The 19360-nt window shown below is 46.8% G+C and overlaps 3 protein-coding genes across 7 annotated transcripts in view; 2 read left to right on the plus strand and 1 right to left on the minus strand.

The window, feature by feature from the left end:
* Window positions 1–2251: 2251 nt before the first annotated feature.
* SIRT5 (sirtuin 5) lies at window positions 2252–11497 on the plus strand. Of its 3 annotated transcripts, none has more exons than XM_085051796.1 (9): window positions 2252–2336; window positions 2863–3001; window positions 4947–5080; window positions 6431–6656; window positions 8044–8131; window positions 8576–8629; window positions 9503–9626; window positions 10812–10927; window positions 11299–11497. In XM_085051796.1, exons 2-9 carry the CDS (start codon window positions 2887–2889, stop codon window positions 11372–11374), a joined length of 933 nt encoding a protein of 310 aa, XP_084907922.1. In that variant the 5' UTR covers window positions 2252–2336; window positions 2863–2886; the 3' UTR covers window positions 11375–11497. The 3 variants fall into 3 exon arrangements, with proteins under 3 accessions (XP_084907922.1, XP_084907921.1, XP_084907920.1); XM_085051795.1 differs by lacking the exon at window positions 2252–2336 and adding an exon at window positions 2422–2711; XM_085051794.1 differs by lacking the exon at window positions 2252–2336 and adding an exon at window positions 2423–2635.
* A 101-nt stretch (window positions 11498–11598) lies between these two features.
* Window positions 11599–15724, plus strand: NOL7 (nucleolar protein 7). The gene is made up of 8 exons (XM_085051808.1): window positions 11599–11806; window positions 12321–12381; window positions 12457–12512; window positions 12683–12714; window positions 13631–13724; window positions 14348–14469; window positions 14550–14627; window positions 15350–15724. The coding sequence occupies exons 1-8, from the start codon at window positions 11625–11627 to the stop codon at window positions 15421–15423; spliced, it is 699 nt and encodes a 232-aa protein (XP_084907934.1). The 5' UTR covers window positions 11599–11624; the 3' UTR covers window positions 15424–15724.
* Window positions 15725–16085: 361 nt separating this feature from the next.
* The window catches only part of RANBP9 (RAN binding protein 9), a 39175-nt gene continuing 35900 nt past the window's right edge, over window positions 16086–19360 (minus strand). For 2 of the 3 annotated variants that reach the window (XM_085051790.1, XM_085051789.1), the window contains exons 12-14: window positions 18198–18349; window positions 17432–17543; window positions 16086–17068 (exon numbers count right to left, since the gene is read on the minus strand). In XM_085051790.1, coding sequence (XP_084907916.1) covers window positions 16938–17068; window positions 17432–17543; window positions 18198–18349 — 395 coding nt within the window. In that variant the 3' untranslated portion in view covers window positions 16086–16937. Of the gene's footprint in view, window positions 17069–17431; window positions 17544–18197; window positions 18350–19360 lie in introns of those variants that run through there. The other variant, XM_085051791.1, reaches the window with a different exon arrangement.

Here is a 19360-nt window from a genome sequence, read left to right on the forward strand (position 1 = left end):
TCAAAGGGAGATGGGACAAGTTCCTGGAAAACAGACAAGAGAGGATCATTGCTAAATATGTAAAGGCCTCAGCTGCCTGCAGCATGGTTGGCAGCTGGGAGGGCAGTGTGCTAGGGGGCAGCAGTGAAAGCAGGGGCTGTGAAGTGTGGTGCGCTTGCACTTGATGTGGCTTTTGTCTCTTCTAAGACAGGATTCTTAGCGTGAATTGATTTTGATGAAATGTGCATCTGCAAAACAGTTCCTACTTCTGGTGTCCACCTAGAGTTGCTCTCAGTGCATTAATGACACTGCTGCTGGAGGACATTGCCGTAATAGAAAAAAGATTTTATGCAGAATTATTTTATCAGTTACAGATGATTGTAGAATACTGCCAGGTATCAACACCAAACACCCCACTGTCTTGAAGTTAAGTTTAGATGTCACTTTAATCTTTTTATAAACCTTTTAGCAAATCCATGTACACATTTGTATTTACATAATTGTCCAAGGCCACTACAAGTCAGTGTGGCCATTTTCTTACCTCAGAGATTCAGTGTCTACACCAGATTAGCATCAGCTGGGCTCTCCATTACTTCAGACCTCTGAGAATACAAATGCATGATTGATTGCTTCGGAAACAGTGGGATAATTGTGCTCTTGGAGTAGGCAATCTGTACGTGGTGAAGAGACCAAAGCAAGCCAGCCTTGTGTCCTTCTTTACCCATTTCACATAACCACTGCTATTGTGAGTTCTGTTGTTATTAAAATGTGTAATTTTTCAGACCTTGCGTGTTAAACCTTGCCCTGCCCTGGATTTCTGTGAAGTTAGAAGGAACACATCTAACGAGTGCAACAATGAGATGTGAAAATGAAAGCTCTTCAGTTGGTGTGCTCCCCAAAACGCTAGTACATAAATAGAAATAATTGCTTTTTCCTGTTAGCAATGCTAGACTAGGAATTTGCTGTCTTGAACTCTGGAATCAAAGTGGAAGAAATCCATGGTGATAGTGCAACTGCGAATTGCTTTTTTTTTTTTTTAATTAACTAGCAGCTAAAATACAGTGTGTAATAAGCATGGTGTATAGTCCGTAGCAAGATCTCAATTTTAAAAAACCAAACAAACACCAATCATGATACTGAATAACATCATGCAGAGCCAATCCCTCATTCAGCAAGCCTGCCATCCTTTTTGTTCCTCCACACAGAATTGCTGGATTTTGACCAGTAGAGTAGTTGGAATGCTAAGTAAGATCACGCTGGCCTTCAGCTTGTTTTCTGAGTTAATGATGTGCTGTTTTTCTGAGCATGCATGCCTTTATGGAGGCACGGAGTGTTCAGGGAACAGCTGGCACAGCCCAGCGAGCACCAGCAGCAGCGTTTGGTCGGCATCGCTCTCTGCCTCACGGTTCCCCCACCAAAGGCTTCCTTCGCGTTTGCAGCTGGAGGCAGAATGCGAAGTGCTGGAACGCTGTAGACAATAACAAGTGCCGTGGAGCAGAGTAATCCGAGAAAGGCCGGCTGCCAGCCCCTGGGAGCAGCCTCGGGCTGTTCCCTCCCCTGCCCTGAGGTGACCTCGCTGGGGTAACGCGTCCTGTGCCCGCAGGACGACAGTGGCAGACAGGAGCTGTCCCGGGGCGGGACAGGCTGGGGCCCTAAGAGCACCGTGGGACTGCCCTTCCAGCTCTGCCTTCATGGTTTTGGGGGCCTCTTCGTCTGCTTCGCTGGTAATTCACAGAATCCAAAGGTAGGGGAAATAAAATATGTCAAAATCTCTGGCTGAAAAGGACTATACTGATTTAAGGTTGTCGCGGAAGGGTGGAGAGGAAGAGGCTTGAAGAAGGCAGGCGCTGCCTTCTTTCTGCAGCGAAACATGCTAAAAATTGCTTTTCTCTTAAAAAAACCCAACAAAAAACAAACAACAAAAAAACCCCCACCAAAACAGAAGAACCCCCAAGCAAACAAAAAAACCACCCCACAAGACAACACCATAACCCCCCTATCCCCGTGGAAAGTGTATCCCGGCCAAGTGCAGCGCAGTTTTCATCCGTGAACGCGTAAGCTGCGAATGCCCGCGGCATTCGCAGAGAGGGATGATGCTGGAAAGCCACCCAGCTTTCCTGACCTATTTGCGAATCATTCCAGCTCATACGTGCGCGCTCCGGCACGCCGCAGGGACATCACAACGCCGAGAAGCAACCCGTGGGTGCCTCCAACGCATTCATGCCGCCTTAAAACACCGCTGACTCCTCCCCGCGGGGGCGGAGCGGCGCCGAGGGCCGGCCTGTGCCGGCAGCGCTGGGCGGGACGTGCGGGGCCGCACGGCTCGGCCGCAGCAGCCGCCGCCGCCGCCGGCCGGGGTGAGTCGGGTCGGGCGGGCCGCGAACCCGGGAGCCCGGCGCTTCCCTGAGCGCCGGGCAGCCGCGCAGGCGGGCGGAGCCGCCGTGATGGGGGAGGTGACCGCCGCCTCCGCCAGCTCCCCTCAGCGGGCTCCGCCCGCCCGCACTGTCCCTTCGCCCTTCTGCGGGCCGGCCGGCGCACGTAGGCTCGCTGCCCTTCGCGGCTCCGTGCCTTGCTTTCCCCCCGCTTCTTAAGATGCCGGCGGGCAGCCGGGCCCTGGGAGCTGCCTCGGGGTAGCCGCGCAGTTCGGAAGCGTCGCGTAAGTCGAGAGTCGGCCGAAAGCCTCGCGTCGAAGGCTCTCATCTCCCCGGTTCGGAACAAAAGCGGTGATCCCGGTACGGGTGGGCATGATTCCGTGTTCTGCCGGTGCAGGAGGAAACCGTGAGGAACGCTGGCAGCTGGTTGTTTAAGGAGAACCCCTCCCGGGAAGCTGGCAGAAATACTCACCCTCGCTGGGCTGCTCATGCTTCGTGTGTTTCTCCGCAGGTGAAACACTGCCGAGGGATCCTCATGTGTCTCTTTCAATTTACCGCTAGAAGGTTGGTTTCCCAAGCGCATTGTGGACTTAAGGCCTCGTCTTCAAAGAAACAGAAGTTTTGCTTGGAAATGGCTCGTCCTAGTTCAAGTAAGACATATATCTGTTTGCTTTAGCACCCCGGACAGGTTTTTAAGGTGGATTTAAAGTGCTAGAAGGTTTCGTAGGCTAGACGAAATCCATGGCTTAATTCAAAATGTTTAAAACTCTGTGAAGTTGCTTTTTGGTCCCCCAGCTACTAAAATTACATGTGTGTGTCTGTCTTCGGTATAGTTCCAAAAACATTTGCATAGTTGCAGTCAGCATGGTTGCAACATAAAGGTGTTTCTAGTGTTTATAATTTATGTACATAAGTCTACAGTGGTTAATTGCATTTCCTTTTCATAATCCTAATGAGTAATAAAACTAATTCCTTATTTCTTTGTACAAGAATGGGCCTCAAACATTTGTAACAGCTCAGGAGCTGGATAACCCCAGGAGCCCTGTTCAAGCTAGCAATAGTAGCTCTCCTCTTTTTGCTTGTTAGGGGGTGTTTTGGTTTTGTTTTTGAATTTGAGAATGTGCCTTAACTTGAAAACTGCACACAAGGACAATAGCAATCTCCCTAACAGTCAGGTAGCCGAGGCAAATTTGCTTTTTCTGCTGCCTTGAGCATCGGTGTTTGGCTGCTGTCAGAGACCAGGCTGGGAGGGCTTTTGGCCTGAGCTTTACACATTCAGCGCTTGTGAGGCTTGGTTTACAACAGCAGGTGGGGCGTCAGAATTGGGAGCGTTCTCTGCCCAGTCCTGTGGCTTTGGGCTGTCGGTCTTGGGACTTCTCCAGTGGCTATTTCTCCTTACAGGAACTTACCTGCCTTTGGGTGGATTTTCTGGGGGGATGGGTGGTTTTGTTTTGTGTTTTTAAAAGACGATGTAGTAAATTGTAAGGATGATCTGGATGATGGAGCAGAGTGTACCCTTGGTGAGTTCCCAGATGATACAAAACTGGGAGGAGTGGCTGATACTCCAGAGGGTCCTGCCCCTGGGAGGAATAGCTCCAGCCACTAGGACAGGCTGGGATGAGCAGCTGGGCAGGGAAGTCCCTGGGGATCTGGTGGGCACCTCGTTGACCTTAAGCCAGTGATGAGCCCTCGTGGCAATGAGGGCTCCAGGGCATCTTCTCAGTGCATAAAAGCACCTGATGGTGTTTGTCTGTTGTGAGCATGGTCAAACAATGGATGGAGTTGTGCAGGAAGGTTATGGAGTCTCCATCCATGGAGATCTCAAAAGCCACCCAACAGGACACTGTCCAGAGCAGTCTGCTCTGGCTGACCTGCTTAAGCAGAGAAGGTTGAACAAGACAATCTCTAGAGGTTCCTTCCCACCTCAGCCATTTTGCGTTTCTAACCTGCGTTGCTTTAAAATTCACATCTGAGGTAAACTGGAAGAGAATTTTTATTGTCTCTCTGTAGCCAACCTGCTCCTTCTTAATCTTGTTTTGACTCGCATAAAAAGGCAAAGGAAATTTTCCATCTTTTTCCCAAACTACTTTTACCATGCAGGGAAAAACAGAAGAAAGAACACATTAAAAACTATGAAATACAGTTGAAAACCTTGAAAGCAGGCAAAAATGCCTCAAAAGAATATACATTTTCCCAAATTACCTTAATTTTGAAGGGGATACTTTGTGAAAAAGCAAACATTTTTTTTTCATCTCAGGATCTTACCTAACAATTAGAAAGCAACCTATTCCTGGGTAGTGGTGCCAACAGTTGTTATTAGGGTAGCATCTAGTGTGGGGTTTTAGTTAAAGGCTCTGCCTTTGAAATATTGACTATGATCAAGTTTAGCTCATGTTGCCCTACTGAGCTTTTTGAAGATCTCTAGGAATTGCTCTTCAAATTCTGATATACAGAAGTTCAGGAACCAGTTGGTATCCTGAAATTAAAGTTATGGCCGGTGTGTGCATGAAAGCCATTTCTGGATGCCTAAGCCTCGCCTCATAGGTCAAAGTGTAAGTGCCTGAACAGCTCCTTGTTTTCCTTCCCCTGGCACAGACATGGCTGATTTCCGAGAGGTGTTTGCCAAAGCCAAGCACATCGCCATTATCACCGGGGCTGGGGTCAGTGCTGAGAGTGGTGTCCCCACCTTCAGAGGAGCTGGAGGCTTCTGGAGAAAGTGGCAAGCCCAGGTAGGTACTGGTGGTGAAGCATGGACAGAGCTCTCCCTGCAGCTGCTTCTGCAGCTCTTCCCTGTGCCCTTGGGGGTCTGCTTGGTGCAGCTGCAACTCCTTTTCTGTCCTTCAGTTTATCAGTTGCTTGGGAAAAACAACATTCTTGCAGGCAGCACTGGGTCTTTCTACCATCCTTGTTTTCTTGACATTCAGCTGTTTGCTCACCTTTTAGAACCCTTGTGGGGCCTTTCCTGTTTTAAATTCCTTAAGAGCCTTTTACCAGAATAACAAAAGAAGAATTGGTGATAGAGCCTGGTTGTTTTCTTTTAATCTTAGCATCTCATAACACCCTTTAAAAATGCTTTAGAACTTGTTTCATCAGGGGGCAGGTTCTTTAACTCTCCCACAAGCTCTGTCTCTCTTGCTGGAATGATCTTGCCAGCACTGGCAGCCACAAGGATGGGAGAGCAGGTGGGAGCAGTCACTGGGAGTGCAGCTGAAAGCACCAAACAGTGTGAGCTGTACAGGGACCTCGTGAGTCCCATGCTGTTCAAGCAGCTGTTACACTGTCAATTACACTTGCTTTCTTTGTGGTTTCTAATTACAGCATTCCTGAAAGATTTGATGAAGTTAAAAAGGGTCAGAGAGACGACTTTTGTAAGGTGGTTTGAATCTAAAGATGAGTTTTTTCTTTCAGTGACCATCAATTCAAATAAAACATGTGTGTGTTTAAATGCCTGGTCCTGCTGCATCAGAAACTTGCATTCAGTGTTTCTGTGTCAGCAGAATTGTGCACTGAGGTGTTGGACTGAGCTGCTCCTTGTTTTTGAGCAAGATAAGGCAAAATTAAAGTTATTGTAAAAAGCAGCTTCAATTTTACCTGCGCACAAAAGACAAGACATTAGACTTTGGTTTTGACAATGGGTGTAATTTGGCTTGGGTTACAGTAAAATTAAGGCATAAAAGAAATTGCTAGCAGAGGAAATACATCCGCATGATGCTGAGTTTTATGGCTGCTGTGGAAAAGAGAGTTGTGCCAAAAAGTTGTGTGCATTGGAATATCTCATCTTGCTTTGTGCTAAGCTCCTAACAGTTTGGTAGAGCAGCACAGAATATAGCTGGAGTGTAGTGCAAACCCATGTACCACACTGTTGCTCTAAGTTATTTCCTCATTTGGTCTGACACTTTGACTTGTCACCCTTGCAAGGGCTATAGAACAATATTCTTATCAACTGCATCTGGTTATAAATAATCTGGTTTTGATTACCTTGTGATGCTGGCAGTAGTGTAAATGGCAGAGATCCAGCAGGCTTCATCTGGCGAGGGATTCTTCTTTTGTTGCAAGACGACCTGTTATGTCTTTTGCAGGAGCTGGCTACTCCGGGGGCTTTTGCACGAAACCCTTCTCGTGTGTGGGAATTCTACCACTACCGGCGGGAAGTGATGCTGAACAAACATCCCAACCCAGCACACATTGCCATCGCCGAGTGTGAGAAGCGTCTGAGCAAGCAAGGAAGGAGCGTTGTGGTCATCACTCAGAACATTGATGAGCTGCACAGGAAGGCAGGCACAAAGCACCTCTTAGAAATTCATGGTAAGAGTTGGCTCACCTGTCTGCCACAGGCCAGGAAACCTGGGGTGGGGAGCAGGAAGAAGGAAGAAAGGATAAGTACAGAGAGAAAAGAATTTTCTCTCTGTAAAATTATAATAACTTGTATAAAGTTATTTACAGTAACACCCTGTTTTCATTTGGAAGTTATTTGAGGTACTTTGTAACCTCTATTTATTCCTTACCTTTAGTATCTCAGAATCTCATCTTTCTGTTTTTAATGGACTCTGACAGTACACAGGAACTCGTTCTCCCTTCTCACTTGCAGAGTTTTCCGCAGATGCACTTGAATTCATGTGGCTGTGATATTTGGCTGATTTCGCTCAGAAAAGTGGAAGAGAATCCCCAAGGACTTTCCACTGTTTGGAATGGTGGTGTCAGACTGCTGCCAATAAAGGGTGTATTAGCAAGCCTGGCCTCACCAGCCCCGGTGCTTCCCTCTGTCCTGTTGTGTCCTGTCCCCAGCTGTGCAGTCCTTGGCTACAGGAGGACAAAGGGACTGGAAACAGTTGAGATTCCCTTACCTTTCTTTCCTACACCACTCTCTTCCCTGTAGTCAGTGGCATTTCTTCCTCCCACAAAGTGCCAGAGGAGTGCAAGGCAGGTGCAGCACCTGGGGGTCAGCAGGGCTTTTGGATCTCTGGAAATGTACAGGTGTGGAGAGAGAGCGGGTGGGGAAGCTATTCTCCATCCTTGGAGGTGCCCCACTCATTTCTGCACTCCTCAGGCCCGGCTGCAGAGAGGATGTCTCCCAGGACAAAGACCCATCCTGGCCCTCCAGCGTTGTGACGCTTTTTAACTCGAATATCGCTATAGGTTTAAATGGGATTTCCCACCGCTTCTTTTGTGATTTGGACACACAGGAAACCTGCACAAGCTTTTTTTGCAGTTGTGGGCCCAATGATGAAGCCTTGGCAATGGTTTAATTTTGGTTATCTGTATTCCTTACAAAATGGACACAATTTTAAACTCTTGGTAATATTGCACATCTCAACAGCATGTTAGTAGTGCTACAGAACTCTTGTGATCAGGGATTTTTGCATGAAAGAAAATGGTGTTAACCAACATATATTATTTAAGAAAATGTTTCTGATGTAAGAGGAAAAGGAATAAACAAAATCATCTCTCTCAGTGATATTTTAAACTATGATTTTCCTACAAAATATGTTACAGGACTGTGTATTACTCATGTCCTGAGGCAGAACAAGGTGACACAGTGGGACCGTCTTTGCTGTTATGTTCCTTTAGTGAGTTACCCACAAGGTGCAGCCTTCAAAGTCTATAAATAAAAGCTGCACAGGATAAACACAACCACTTGCCACACCTCAGAGACATTGCTTCATCCCTGATGTTTTCTCTTCGTGTGTTCCAGGTAGTTTATTTAAAACTCGGTGCACCAGCTGTGGAAATGTAGCTACGAATTACAAGAGCCCGATCTGCCCCGCATTGGCTGGGAAGGGGTAACACATCCTCTTTCTTTCACCATTAAAAAAGGAAGTGGGCAGGGGGATGGGATGGGATGGGATGGGATGGGATGGGATGGGATGGGATGGGATGGGATGGACTTGGCATATGCTCATAGATTTTTAGGGGGGTTTTTTTCCCCCTTTTCATTTCACCAGAGCTTTAGATAGTTACATAAATAATTGTTGTGCCTTTGACAGTCTTGGCCAGTTTATAACAGTTGCTCAGCTGCAGGATAATTCTGGACAAATTCCTGCCTGCCTTGCGTGTAGTATTTTAGGATTGTAATAGGTGTTGAAGTTGGCTGAAGTTGCAAAGATTCCTTGATTGGACAGTGTGCTTTAGAGAATACTAAGACTTTTAGAGAATGCTAAGCTTTTTCTTTATATATAAAGTGCACTTTGTACAACTGAATATGTATTTCAAATTTGTAACTTCAGGGCTCCAGATCCTGACACAGAAGACGCTGCGATTCCAGTTGAAGACCTTCCTCAGTACGTATGGACCACTTTGTTTTGCCTGTTACCTCTTCATGCTTTCTGCATCCCAAAGCCTCATGTAGTTCATATATTTTTGGAAGGACATGGAGATATTCCACAGGAGACAGAGGTGTGGGACCTTGCCCCAGAAAACAGTGTCTAAAGTTATAGGAACTTTAGACAAGGAGTGTGTGAGAGAAGTTACCACAGTGCTAAAGGCATCACGTATTTGTGTACTTGAGCACCAAGATGAAATGTGCCCAAATTAGTGGGATTTGTAGAAAGTGAAGTAGTAGGAGAATTGCAGCTAGTGCTACAGCCGTAAATGTTTTGTTACTTTGCAGGTGTCACCCACTGTTAGTCTGGGATACTCTACTGGAGTCCCTTGTAGGCACTCAATGTGCCATGGTGCTTTTTTACACTGCCTGAAGCTTTGCCTTAGCTAGTTGCAGATGGAAAAAGCCACCACAGTTTTCATCTGGTTAGCCTAAGGAAAAAGGGTAACAAAATGCTTCTGTCTTTTGGTCCATTTTCTCCTTAAAACCATGTTAGCCAGTTTGTTAAAGCTGATGGAGGCTGAGGTTTTAATTTTCATGCATTCTAGAGCTGAGTAAGGGCAAGACACAATTCAGTATCTTTGCTGAAAAACTGTTCAGCAACCCCTTCCATGTGACCAGGCAGCACATGGGTACTTCCAACATGTGCGTAGCATGGAATGAGCTGCCTTCTGCCCAGGAACTGGTAGAGGAGGGTCTGGGGAGGGCTGTGAAGGAGGAGAGAGTGATGGCAGATAAGACATGCCCAGGCAAGAATGAGAACTGCTTTGCTGTTCTGCAGCCTGAAACGCCCCCGTGAGCAGTGTGATGCTGTCCCTTTGGTGTTTAACAGGTGTGAGGAGGATGGCTGCAATGGGCTCCTGCGTCCCCACGTCGTGTGGTTTGGAGAAGCCCTGGATCCTGGCATGCTCACGGCAGTGGAGAAGGAGCTGGATATTTGTGACCTCTGCTTGGTAGTGAGTGGAGCTTTACTTCCCTGTCCTCTGAACTGGCAGGGAGGCCACGCTAAGGAGGTGACACCTCCTGGGTAAAGCAGATGCATCTGTGCTTCCCTGATGGAACTAAGAGCCCCGCAGGGACTCTCTGGTGTCCAGTGTAAAATGTTAAACGTGTGTACCTGTTAACTTCTGAGTAGTCTGTGTACATTTGCAGTTTGCAAATGTACACAGACTACTCAGAAGTTAACAGGTACACACAGACCCCACTTGGAATACTGTGTACAGTTCTGGTGCCCTCAGCATAAAAAGAACATGGAACTGTTGGAGCAAGTCCAGACGAGGGTCACAAAGTTGATAAAGGGACTGGAGCCCTGCCCCTGTGAAGAGGCTGAGAGAGCAGGAGCTGTTCACCCTGGAGAATGGAAGGCTCTGGGGAGACCTTAGAGCAGCCTTCCAGTACCTGAAGGGTCTGCAGGGAAGCCAGAGAGGGACTCTTCGTTAGGAACAAGGGGTGATGGCTTTAAACTGAAAGACGGTGGATTTAGATTAGATGTACAGAAGAAATTCTTTACTGTGAGGGTAGTGAGGCACTGGAACAGGTTGCCCAGAGAAGCTGTGGATGCCCCATTCCTGGAGGTGTTCATGGTTGGATTGGATGGGGCTCTGAGCAACCTGGTCTATGAAAGGTGTCCCTGCCCATAGCAGAGGGGTTGGAATGAGATGATCTTTAAGGTCTCTTCCAACCCCAAACCATTATATGGTTTTAATTTAATTAATGTGCTGCTTTTTTGCAAGGTGGTTTACATGCCATGTAGGTTCCAGATGCGTAACCAAAACATTTGCCTAGACTATTGTCTTCCCTTTACAGAATGGTCTCAAGTAACAGAAGGAATGTTTTGTTGGGTTTTTATTTTTCCAGAAGCAAAGTGTGCCATTTTGTTTCTGGGATTTTTTTCATCTACAGTTACAAACTGGTTTCTTTGGGCTGCATCGGAGAAGCAATTCCTGATTTTTATGCCATGTTAAATAGCTACACACACAGTGACACTAATTAGATACTGATCTGGTTTCGTTTCTATAGGGATCTCCCAGGCTTTAGTGCACATCCAGTTTTGGGAGGGCCCTCACCTTAGGGCTGGCTTGCCTTGGTCTGTTTAAGCTCTGTCCTGACACACTTTGTGACTTGTGTCCCGTTGCCCACAGGTCGGGACCTCATCCGTGGTGTATCCCGCAGCCATGTTCGCCCCGCAGGTCTCTGCCAGAGGAGTCCCCGTCGCGGAGTTCAACATGGAAACCACTCCTGCCACAGACAGGTTCAGGTAAAGCTGCTCAAGCAACCAGCCTTCAGTCTCCTCCTCCTGGTCTTTAGCATCCAACTGCTGAAACACTGGGTTTAAACAAATATGGTCTAGTTTTCTCCCCGGTGCTTACGAAATACTTAGTTTCTGTTAAGAAGTAAGGAAAGGTGCTTTTACTTCCATGGTGGAATTAAGTGTCGCTGAAGACAAAACCCGTGTTGTTTCAAGTGTAAGGCTGAAGTCTGTCCCTACGCCCCACAAGGCCTAATCCCCTCTCTCCTCCTCCTCTTCCCTCCCTCCCGTCCCTCTGCCAGAATCGCCAGGCTGCAAAGCAGCGAGCATCGGGATGCTCTGGTGGCTGCCCGTGCCCTAAACCTGCCGCTTCCTTCCAGGTTCCACTTCCCGGGCCCCTGCGGGATCACGCTGCCGCCGGCGCTGGCGCGACACGAGTCGGAGATCATCTCCTGAGCCCGGGATCACCTGCGGACCGCCGGGAGCGGCCCGGCGGGGCCCAGCGCGGGGGCGGGCGGGCCGGAGGCGGCGGGACTCGTCCCCACGGCAATAAAGGGGCGGCAGCGGGGCCATTCATCATGTCCTGTGTCTGTGCACGCATCCCGGCGGGGCGGGGCGGGACGCGCAGCCGGGGTGTCCCGGCGCTCGGCTTTCCCCGGCGGAAGGAGGGAACTGTTCCGGGGCGGGCGGCGCAGAGGCTGCGGCCATGGAGCGGCGGCAGAAGGCGAAGGCAGCGGCCGCGGGCAAGCGCATGGCTCCCGCCGCGCTCCCCAGCCCGGCCAGCTCCTCGGAGGACGAGGCGGACGAGGCCCCGGAGGAGGTGCCCTTCGGCGTGGCGAGGGAGGCGGCCGCTGCCGAGCGGAAGCTCGTGGGAGAGGCGGCCCGGAGGTGCGGACACGCCGGGGCCTCCTGCTCCCGAGCCGCGGCTCTCGCACCAGCGCTTCCCTCCTCTTACCCCTTTTCTTAGACCCACTCTTCTCCCCCTTCACCTCTCTTTACCTCCCCCTTATTCTCTCGCTTTCGTCTCTAAACCCTCCTCCACCCCTCTTTACCCTCTTCTTATCCCCCTTCTTATCCCCGCTCACTCCTCTTGCCCCCTCTTATCCTCCCCATACTCCCTCTCTTATCCCTGCTTCTTTCCCCTTACTGCCTCTTTTCCCCACCACCGCGCTTACCTACCTTCTTAACCCACCATCCCCCTTATGCCTCCCAGGCCCCTTATCCCGCCCTTAGCCCCTCTAAATCCCTTTTACCCTTCCTATCCCCTCTCCCTTATCCCCCCACTTGCCCCCCCCCCAAACCTCCTTTGCCCTTCCAAGCCCTCGCTCACCCCCTTTACCCCTACCCTTAATTCCCTCTCTCACCGCATGGAATGCTGACGGTGGCTCCCGCCTCCCCGCAGGCACCGGGAGCTGCTCAAGGAGAAGCGGCGGCGGCACCAGGAGCTGTTTGCGGAGCAGAAGGTACTGCGCTACCCCCGCCGGGCTCCGGGCGGGCACAGGGTGTCTGTGCCCGCCTGACTCCCCTCTCCCCCGCAGAAGCGCAGGCTGCTGCCCGAGGCCGTGCTGCAGGAGCTGCAGGATGTGTCCGCACGGTGAGGGGGCCAGGCGAGGCGGCCGTGGGTATTGGGATGTCTCCACATCTCACACCCGTGGGGCAGCCCCTTCGGGTCCTGGCGCTGGGAAACGGGGGCTCTCGTGGCTTTGGGTAAACGAAGGGAGTGCGAACTGAAGAGTAACCGGTTGCCTTCGTTTTGCTCCCCAGGCCCTCTGAGCAAGCTGCGGCAGATGACCCAGGTAATGCTACAGCTCGCTTTGCTAACGCGGTGCACATCTGGCATCTCAGGAGTTCCTTCCTGCGCCAGAGCTGCAGTGGGGAGCTCTGGTAGAGAGACCTTTTCCAAGTCTTAAACATGAACAGACCAGACAGACTGTCTTTTCCCAAGGAAAAGAAATACCTGAGGAAAAATCTAAAATCACATTTAGTCTAATTCTTACGGCTTTTACAGAAGTCACTTGCTTATGGTGGTTTAAGTTAAATAGCCTAAAGTGTTAAACGAAAATCATGGGCAGGTGTTATAGCAGAAAAATAAAAAATTGCCAAAGGTGGATTAATATTTAGGTACACTTGTTTAAGTTATAAAGGCTATTCCTGGATAGAGTTGTTAAATTGCCTCAATACTTTACATATCAAACCACAGTTTAATAGCATCTGTAAAATACTAAGTAACTTTTTTCAAATTCAGAACTACAAAATCAAGAGTCTAGACTGTTTATGACTGCTGTTCTCACCTGTACTTTGCAGTACTTCACAAAAAATCTTTCATTTAAACAGTCTTTCATTCAAAGCTCACATATTGCCAGATGGTGTAAGTGCTACTTTTTCTTCCTCTTATTTAAAAAAGATCTGTTGTACTGGCATAACAAAGAGCTGAGCTGAGAATGAAGCAAGACTGAAGCCAGAGCTGGATTCCTTTTGCGGGTTACCCATAGCTGTTGTGTTGCACTGAATTTTTGTCCCGTGATCAATCCCACTTTGTTGATGCCAAGGAAGGGGAAAGCTGGCTAGAGTTGCTCCCCAGTTATATCTCCCCCTCCCTCTTACAGATGTTCTTACTAGTCAGTGCTTCTGAAAAATGCTGCTTGTTTAAGTCCTGTTTGTGTTTCACTGACCAGTTCTGATTTGTTAAATTTGGGAAATTTTGTTTTCAAGTTACTCTAGGTGAAGAACTTGATGGTGGGGCTGTGCAGCTGGAACAAGACCAAGCCGAAGTGCAGAAGAAAGGCAAGAGGAGGAAGGGTGCCAGGTAGGAGGAAATGACTTTGCTTGGTGCAGGAGGGGGCACTGCAGCAGCTGCTCTGTCACTGCATGGCTGTACCCTCTTCTGCACTTCATGTTCCCCCTGTCCTTCCTCTGATTGAAAATGTATTTATGTGCTAAAAGCACCTTTAGTATCTTCTGGTTTAGTATACTTATATATGTGTGCATGTAATATATAATATCTATATATAATATAAAAAATTATATTCTATAACTGCTGTGAGATAACTGGGTAGTCATAAGCACAGCAGTACACCTTGTGTTGTGTGCTGCTACAGGTGGGATGGTTGAGCACTGAATTCCTGCATTTCAGTCTATTTTTCTCTCCCATCTTTATTTGTCACTGATGGCCCCAGAGAGGAATTGCCCTAGCTTTTCTGTTAGGATGAGCTCCAGCCTCCCAAGAAACAACTTGGGGTACACAAAAGCATGTGACAACAGCTTGAGAGTGTTGGTCCAGTTTATTTTTTTAATACTGCCACAAAGCTCATCTGAGTATCAGAAACCAGCACTGGGTGCTGCTGTGCTCAAGTAGCAAAGCTTGACACCAGTGTGTTTGTTCTGGATTCTGTAACCACGCTACAGAGATTTACATCTCTCTTTAACTAGGACAAAAGGAAACTATGCTGCTGTGTGCTTGAAAGACCAGAGTTCAACAGGCCTCCACCAACAGCTCGCCAAAGACTTTCTAAATGCTCAGCTCTATGGGCCACACACCAGCCGGGTACAGGGTAAGCAGTTCTGCTTGCGTGGGTCTGTATTGAGTCTTGTCTGGCTTAAATGTGGTGATTAACACTTGTCTCCATTGCAGCAAATGAGTTTTTTTCCCTTGCAAACAAGAAAGACCCAGTCAAAAAAGCTGCAGTTCAGTTTGTGGACAAGTCTTGGGGTGAGTATAGAAAGTCAGAGCAAGGTACTATTTTATACATATGTGGTTAAAAGTACACTTGAATAAAATTGGGGTTTCCATGCTCATGATCCTCTAACTCCAAGCACCTGTAGAGTAAGGGAAGGGCAGCAGGACACTACAGCCTCAGTGGGTGTCATGAGCAAACCCCTGGGGATGGTTCATGAGACACAAGTTGAAAAAAAGTATTTTTGGTATGTTAAGAAACAGCTATTGTCCTAAAGCCAGGGTTGCCTGGTGAAATAAATACTTCAGTAGCTTTTGTTTCAGCCTCCAACTTCTGAGCTGTTGGAAGGCATTTCAGATACATCTAAAAAGCAGGGATACCAAGATCCCAGAACTTCTATGTGAGCACCTATCTCTTCTCATTTCCATTATGGGTGGGACTAGATCTCCACCCCGAGTCTGTGAGGCTCATGAACACCAGAGGCAAAAGCTACTGATCCTTAGCAAGCAGGACCTGCTTTCCAGCTGTTCTCCATCACTGAAAGCACTGCTGAACTAACCCCCACCCCCGATGGAGCCTGGTGCAAGCTGGTATCCCTGGCCCATGGAAGGCACCTGGGGCATATAAAATACCATAGGAAGTTTATCAGTGTTTGATGGGGGCTTCTGTTCTGAAATTCTGCAGCAGTCAAGGGAGTGTTGCTTCTCCAGCAGCTGGGCTAAGAGAAATGGTAACTAACAACTATCTTTTCTTTAAGGGCAAGATAAAAAGGAAAAAGCAGCAAGGTTTAAGAAACGGTGGCTGGCAACACAGATTAAAAATGGAGTCTGAAGCCAGCTTTTCCAGAAGATGCTGTTAAGGACTTTTACTGACAGTTGATCTCAACACAACAAAGGTGTTTTTTCCCCCCTTCATCATCACTTGGCTTTCAGCTCCAGCCACCAGAAGGCACCAAGCTGTGCCTGATCAGACTTTCCTGTTCTCTCCCCTCACCCTGTCAGAAGTTCTTGGGGAAGCTACAAAGCAGCCCGGCCAGTGTTGTAGAACATCTGATGCTAGGACCAGGCTTGCTAAGCTGCCTCTGTGAGGCAATGCCTTTGCAGAGAATAAAGATGAGCAATGTTGTACTTACTGTTGTGGATGCTGCATTCCTTACAGCGGGCAGTTATTCCTGCTGCTTCAATGACTTACATCTCTGAGGAAAGGCAGAATCATTAAATCAGTTCACACAGCAGGAACCCTTCTCTCCAGTGTGATGATCACTTTCAAGCAGTAAGGGATTTTCCCCATCTTCAGGGAGTACTAAGTTTTCTGTACTGTTAGCTGGACTCACTGTGTGGCAAGAACACAGCAAGACTTTCACTTCCACCAGCCCAGTTCCTGCAGGGAAGTGGCAGCCCCGGCTTGAGGGATTAGCCACTCCACATGTGGGCAAGAACCACTGTTCCAGGCTAGAACTCCAGAACAAGAAAATGTAGCATACAAGTCCATGCTACCATGTACGTAGATGTAAGTTTTTAATGGCTGGTTAATTATGATATCACTACATTTTATTGCAATATAGTACTATTTAAGCACTTTTAAAAATGCAAGGTGTACAAAGATTAAATTAAGACTGTAAATTGACTAAATATTTGGTTTTTATATAAATAGGTCATAACCACACTGTGTTGACATGTAATACTGTTATAATACAACAGTTAAACTGGTGAGCCTACACAACAGAAGCTGTCTGTAGTTAAACAAGGAAACAAAGTTGAAAAGACCATGTTAAAACAAAAAACTACTAAGATCAACAGGTTGGGATTGTAAGTAGCAACAAACATATTCACTCAGCTCCTGAGTAATTCAAGTTTTACAGTACACATTAAAAAATATCATTTCTTCCCATCAACACTATATATCCAAACCATTTGCATTTTGCAAATTACACTGATTGAACTATGTAACAATGGGGGTGGAGGTTGGCAAGTCATCCTGCTTGACGTTTACATCACCCACATGCTAATACATCCATGTTTTCTATTCTTCCGTCCCACCACCAGGTAGCAGGATTTTTGGTTTGTTTTTGGACAGTCGTTCAAAGGATCGGTACTTGTCAATTTGGATGTCTGACGTTACCAGTGATATTTTCAACTCTTAGTTGTCTAAGAGGTTTAAAGATGGAAATTTTCTCCTAACACTAAGTTAGAAATCATTTGCATCATGCTGTAAACTAGGAAGCAACATAAAGCGACAGACTTGTCCTTAGTACATAATTAAAATTCCAAATTCCAGTCAGCAGAGCTGGTCTACTTTCCATGTTGAATATGCCACAACACCTTTCAGACCTTCAAAATGCATAGCTAGTGTAGGTAGTCTTCCACTGTGGCGAACGCACAGGATCCAATTCCTGACCGGGCCATCAATCCTAGACACTGTGACGCCTGTCCCATGGCTAGGGCAAGTGGGGGTTGCTTTGGCAGATTGTGAGTCTCTGAAAAAGAATCACAGTGGCAGTTAACTTGAATAATTTCATAGTAATACACTGAAAACTTGACATTTAAGCCTACTTAAATCATTCATTTGCAAAGTTTGCTCTTAGAGCAAGGCACAAAGCAGGAACAACAAAGTGACTGCACAGCACCATTATTTAAAAAGGCCCATTTTTGCTCTGAACTACAACAGACAAGCATCTATTAGATTACATACGCCCTAAAACTATCCCTTCTTCTCAGAACAATGTACCCTCCACTGCTATCCTTCCTTACTCCCTCAGTGCAGGGTGCATAGGGGAGCAGCAGGGCCACTGGTGTGGGACGAGGGAGAGGTACCCCGAGCAGCCAGCAGGGGTACTCACCCAGTATTGCACTATTCAGTACAGAGCACACTGGTTCTCTTTGTATTGGGTCCAGCTGATTTCCAACAGGGCTGCTCCAGGGATCGGAATATGCAAGTAAACTGAATGCATCCTGCGGGAAGATGACTTTGATTACATCTCACAGCTACAAGCTACTAGTGAAAAGAAGGACTATGTTGCTCAACTATTTTGATTCAGAATCACAAAGGTGACTGTCAGTGTCCATCAATACAAAAAGGTAAAAAGAAATTGTGACAGGACTTGTTCCATTTCCAAAAGCAAGGCAAAAGGTGGCATCATTTTACTAAGTGATGGGGTAAGAGAAAACAGACTGAAAACTGCATGCCATCTTTGGCAGGGGAATGCTTTTCCAGAGCAGTCTCAAATCAAGGCAAACTAATTAACGTGCAGAGTACAAATGACAGCACATTTTGGGCATCTCTACCAATCCCCTTGCGGTTCATTTATCATTAGAGACAAAAACAGCACTTCGATTCAAGAGTCCAAGTTATGTGGTCAGAAATGAGAGAAAGGAAAGTGCTAAATTAATTTCTGTGTTTAATTGTGTAACAGCACAAAATTGCCTTCCCTGTGCATGTGCTACACAGACAAGAAAGAAGACAGTGCTACACCAGAGCAGACCAGAATACTGCTCTCAGACACACAAAAAATGGCAGAAGTTAGAACAGTATTCCAGAACAACATCCTGTGGAAAGTTCCTCCTGTGCAGAACAGTTATTCACCTTAACAACAAGATTAAACATACCTTTAGCATTTTCTTATTCACTGTGTTTTTGCCACATTCTCTTCTTAGCTGCTCACTCATTGCTTGCAATTCTCTTCCAAAATGGATCATCCTTTCAATGGCTGCTTGGCTGCCACCACATAGCTGGCGTCTTAACTGACTTGAATCTACTTCTGAAAAAACGATATCGTCATCATCACCACTGACAGAGCTGAGGATAACAACCTATGGATCTAAAGAATCTGCACTGATTTCACTCAAACTGCTGCCTGCCCAGAGAGAGAGCACATCAGGCCAGAGACCCTGGCACCACGCACTCCTGTACCGAGCTCTGCTGAACTGCTCCTTTAAAAACATTTAAGAGACCTGGTTAACAGCAAAGGCTGTCAGCACGTGCCGTTTATCTTGCAATGAGTAACTTTAAACTAACTAGAAGATAAACCAGATTTTACCCTAAAATTTTAAGGGAGTTAAAAAAACAACAATAAAAGTCCACACAGTTCTAACTTTTTTAACTCCTTGGCATTGCATTTCTAAATATCCGCCAAATCCTGAACTGCTGATAAAAGGGTAAAAAAGTTGAACTTCCTAAACAGCCATAATAGATTCTGCTACAAGACAATCATTTAGACTGTTCATACTCCTCATTATGTTAATAATTTGAGTATTTCAGGCTTTTACAATAAGCAGGACACTACAACTGATTTCTTTACTGTTTCCTACAATATTTCCCAATACTAGTGATTTTAAAAGATACTGATGCTTATGAATAGTAAACCAGCACTCGGCTTCTTTGAAAATTCTGCCTTTTAAAAATTTACACCTAAAGCAACACATTAAAAAAAAAAGGCATTTATTCCATTCCTTGTATTTTTTCATCAATGGAATCAAGTTTTAAAATGAGCATTTTGATAGACTCTCCAATAAGAAAACCATTCTTCTTTCTGACTTTAACACTGCTATTCAGTGATGTATTTTGACCACTATTTACTACAAGGATTTTTAACTGGTCACTTTTTCTCCCTTAGATGTAAGTGTATCACCTCTGGAAAATACCTACATACTTAATCTTACATACACAGTATTAGGGAGAATATGTAAGTATTTCAAAGAGTGAAAAACCACCAGCCTCAAACTGGGGGGAGTAAATAGTGTAGGTAGAAGCATCCACAAGTCTTCAGGCG

This window comes from Lichenostomus cassidix, chromosome 2 (genome assembly GCF_008360975.1).
Source record: "Lichenostomus cassidix isolate B80296 chromosome 2, HeHo_3.0, whole genome shotgun sequence".
Lineage (NCBI taxonomy): Eukaryota > Metazoa > Chordata > Aves > Passeriformes > Meliphagidae > Lichenostomus > Lichenostomus cassidix.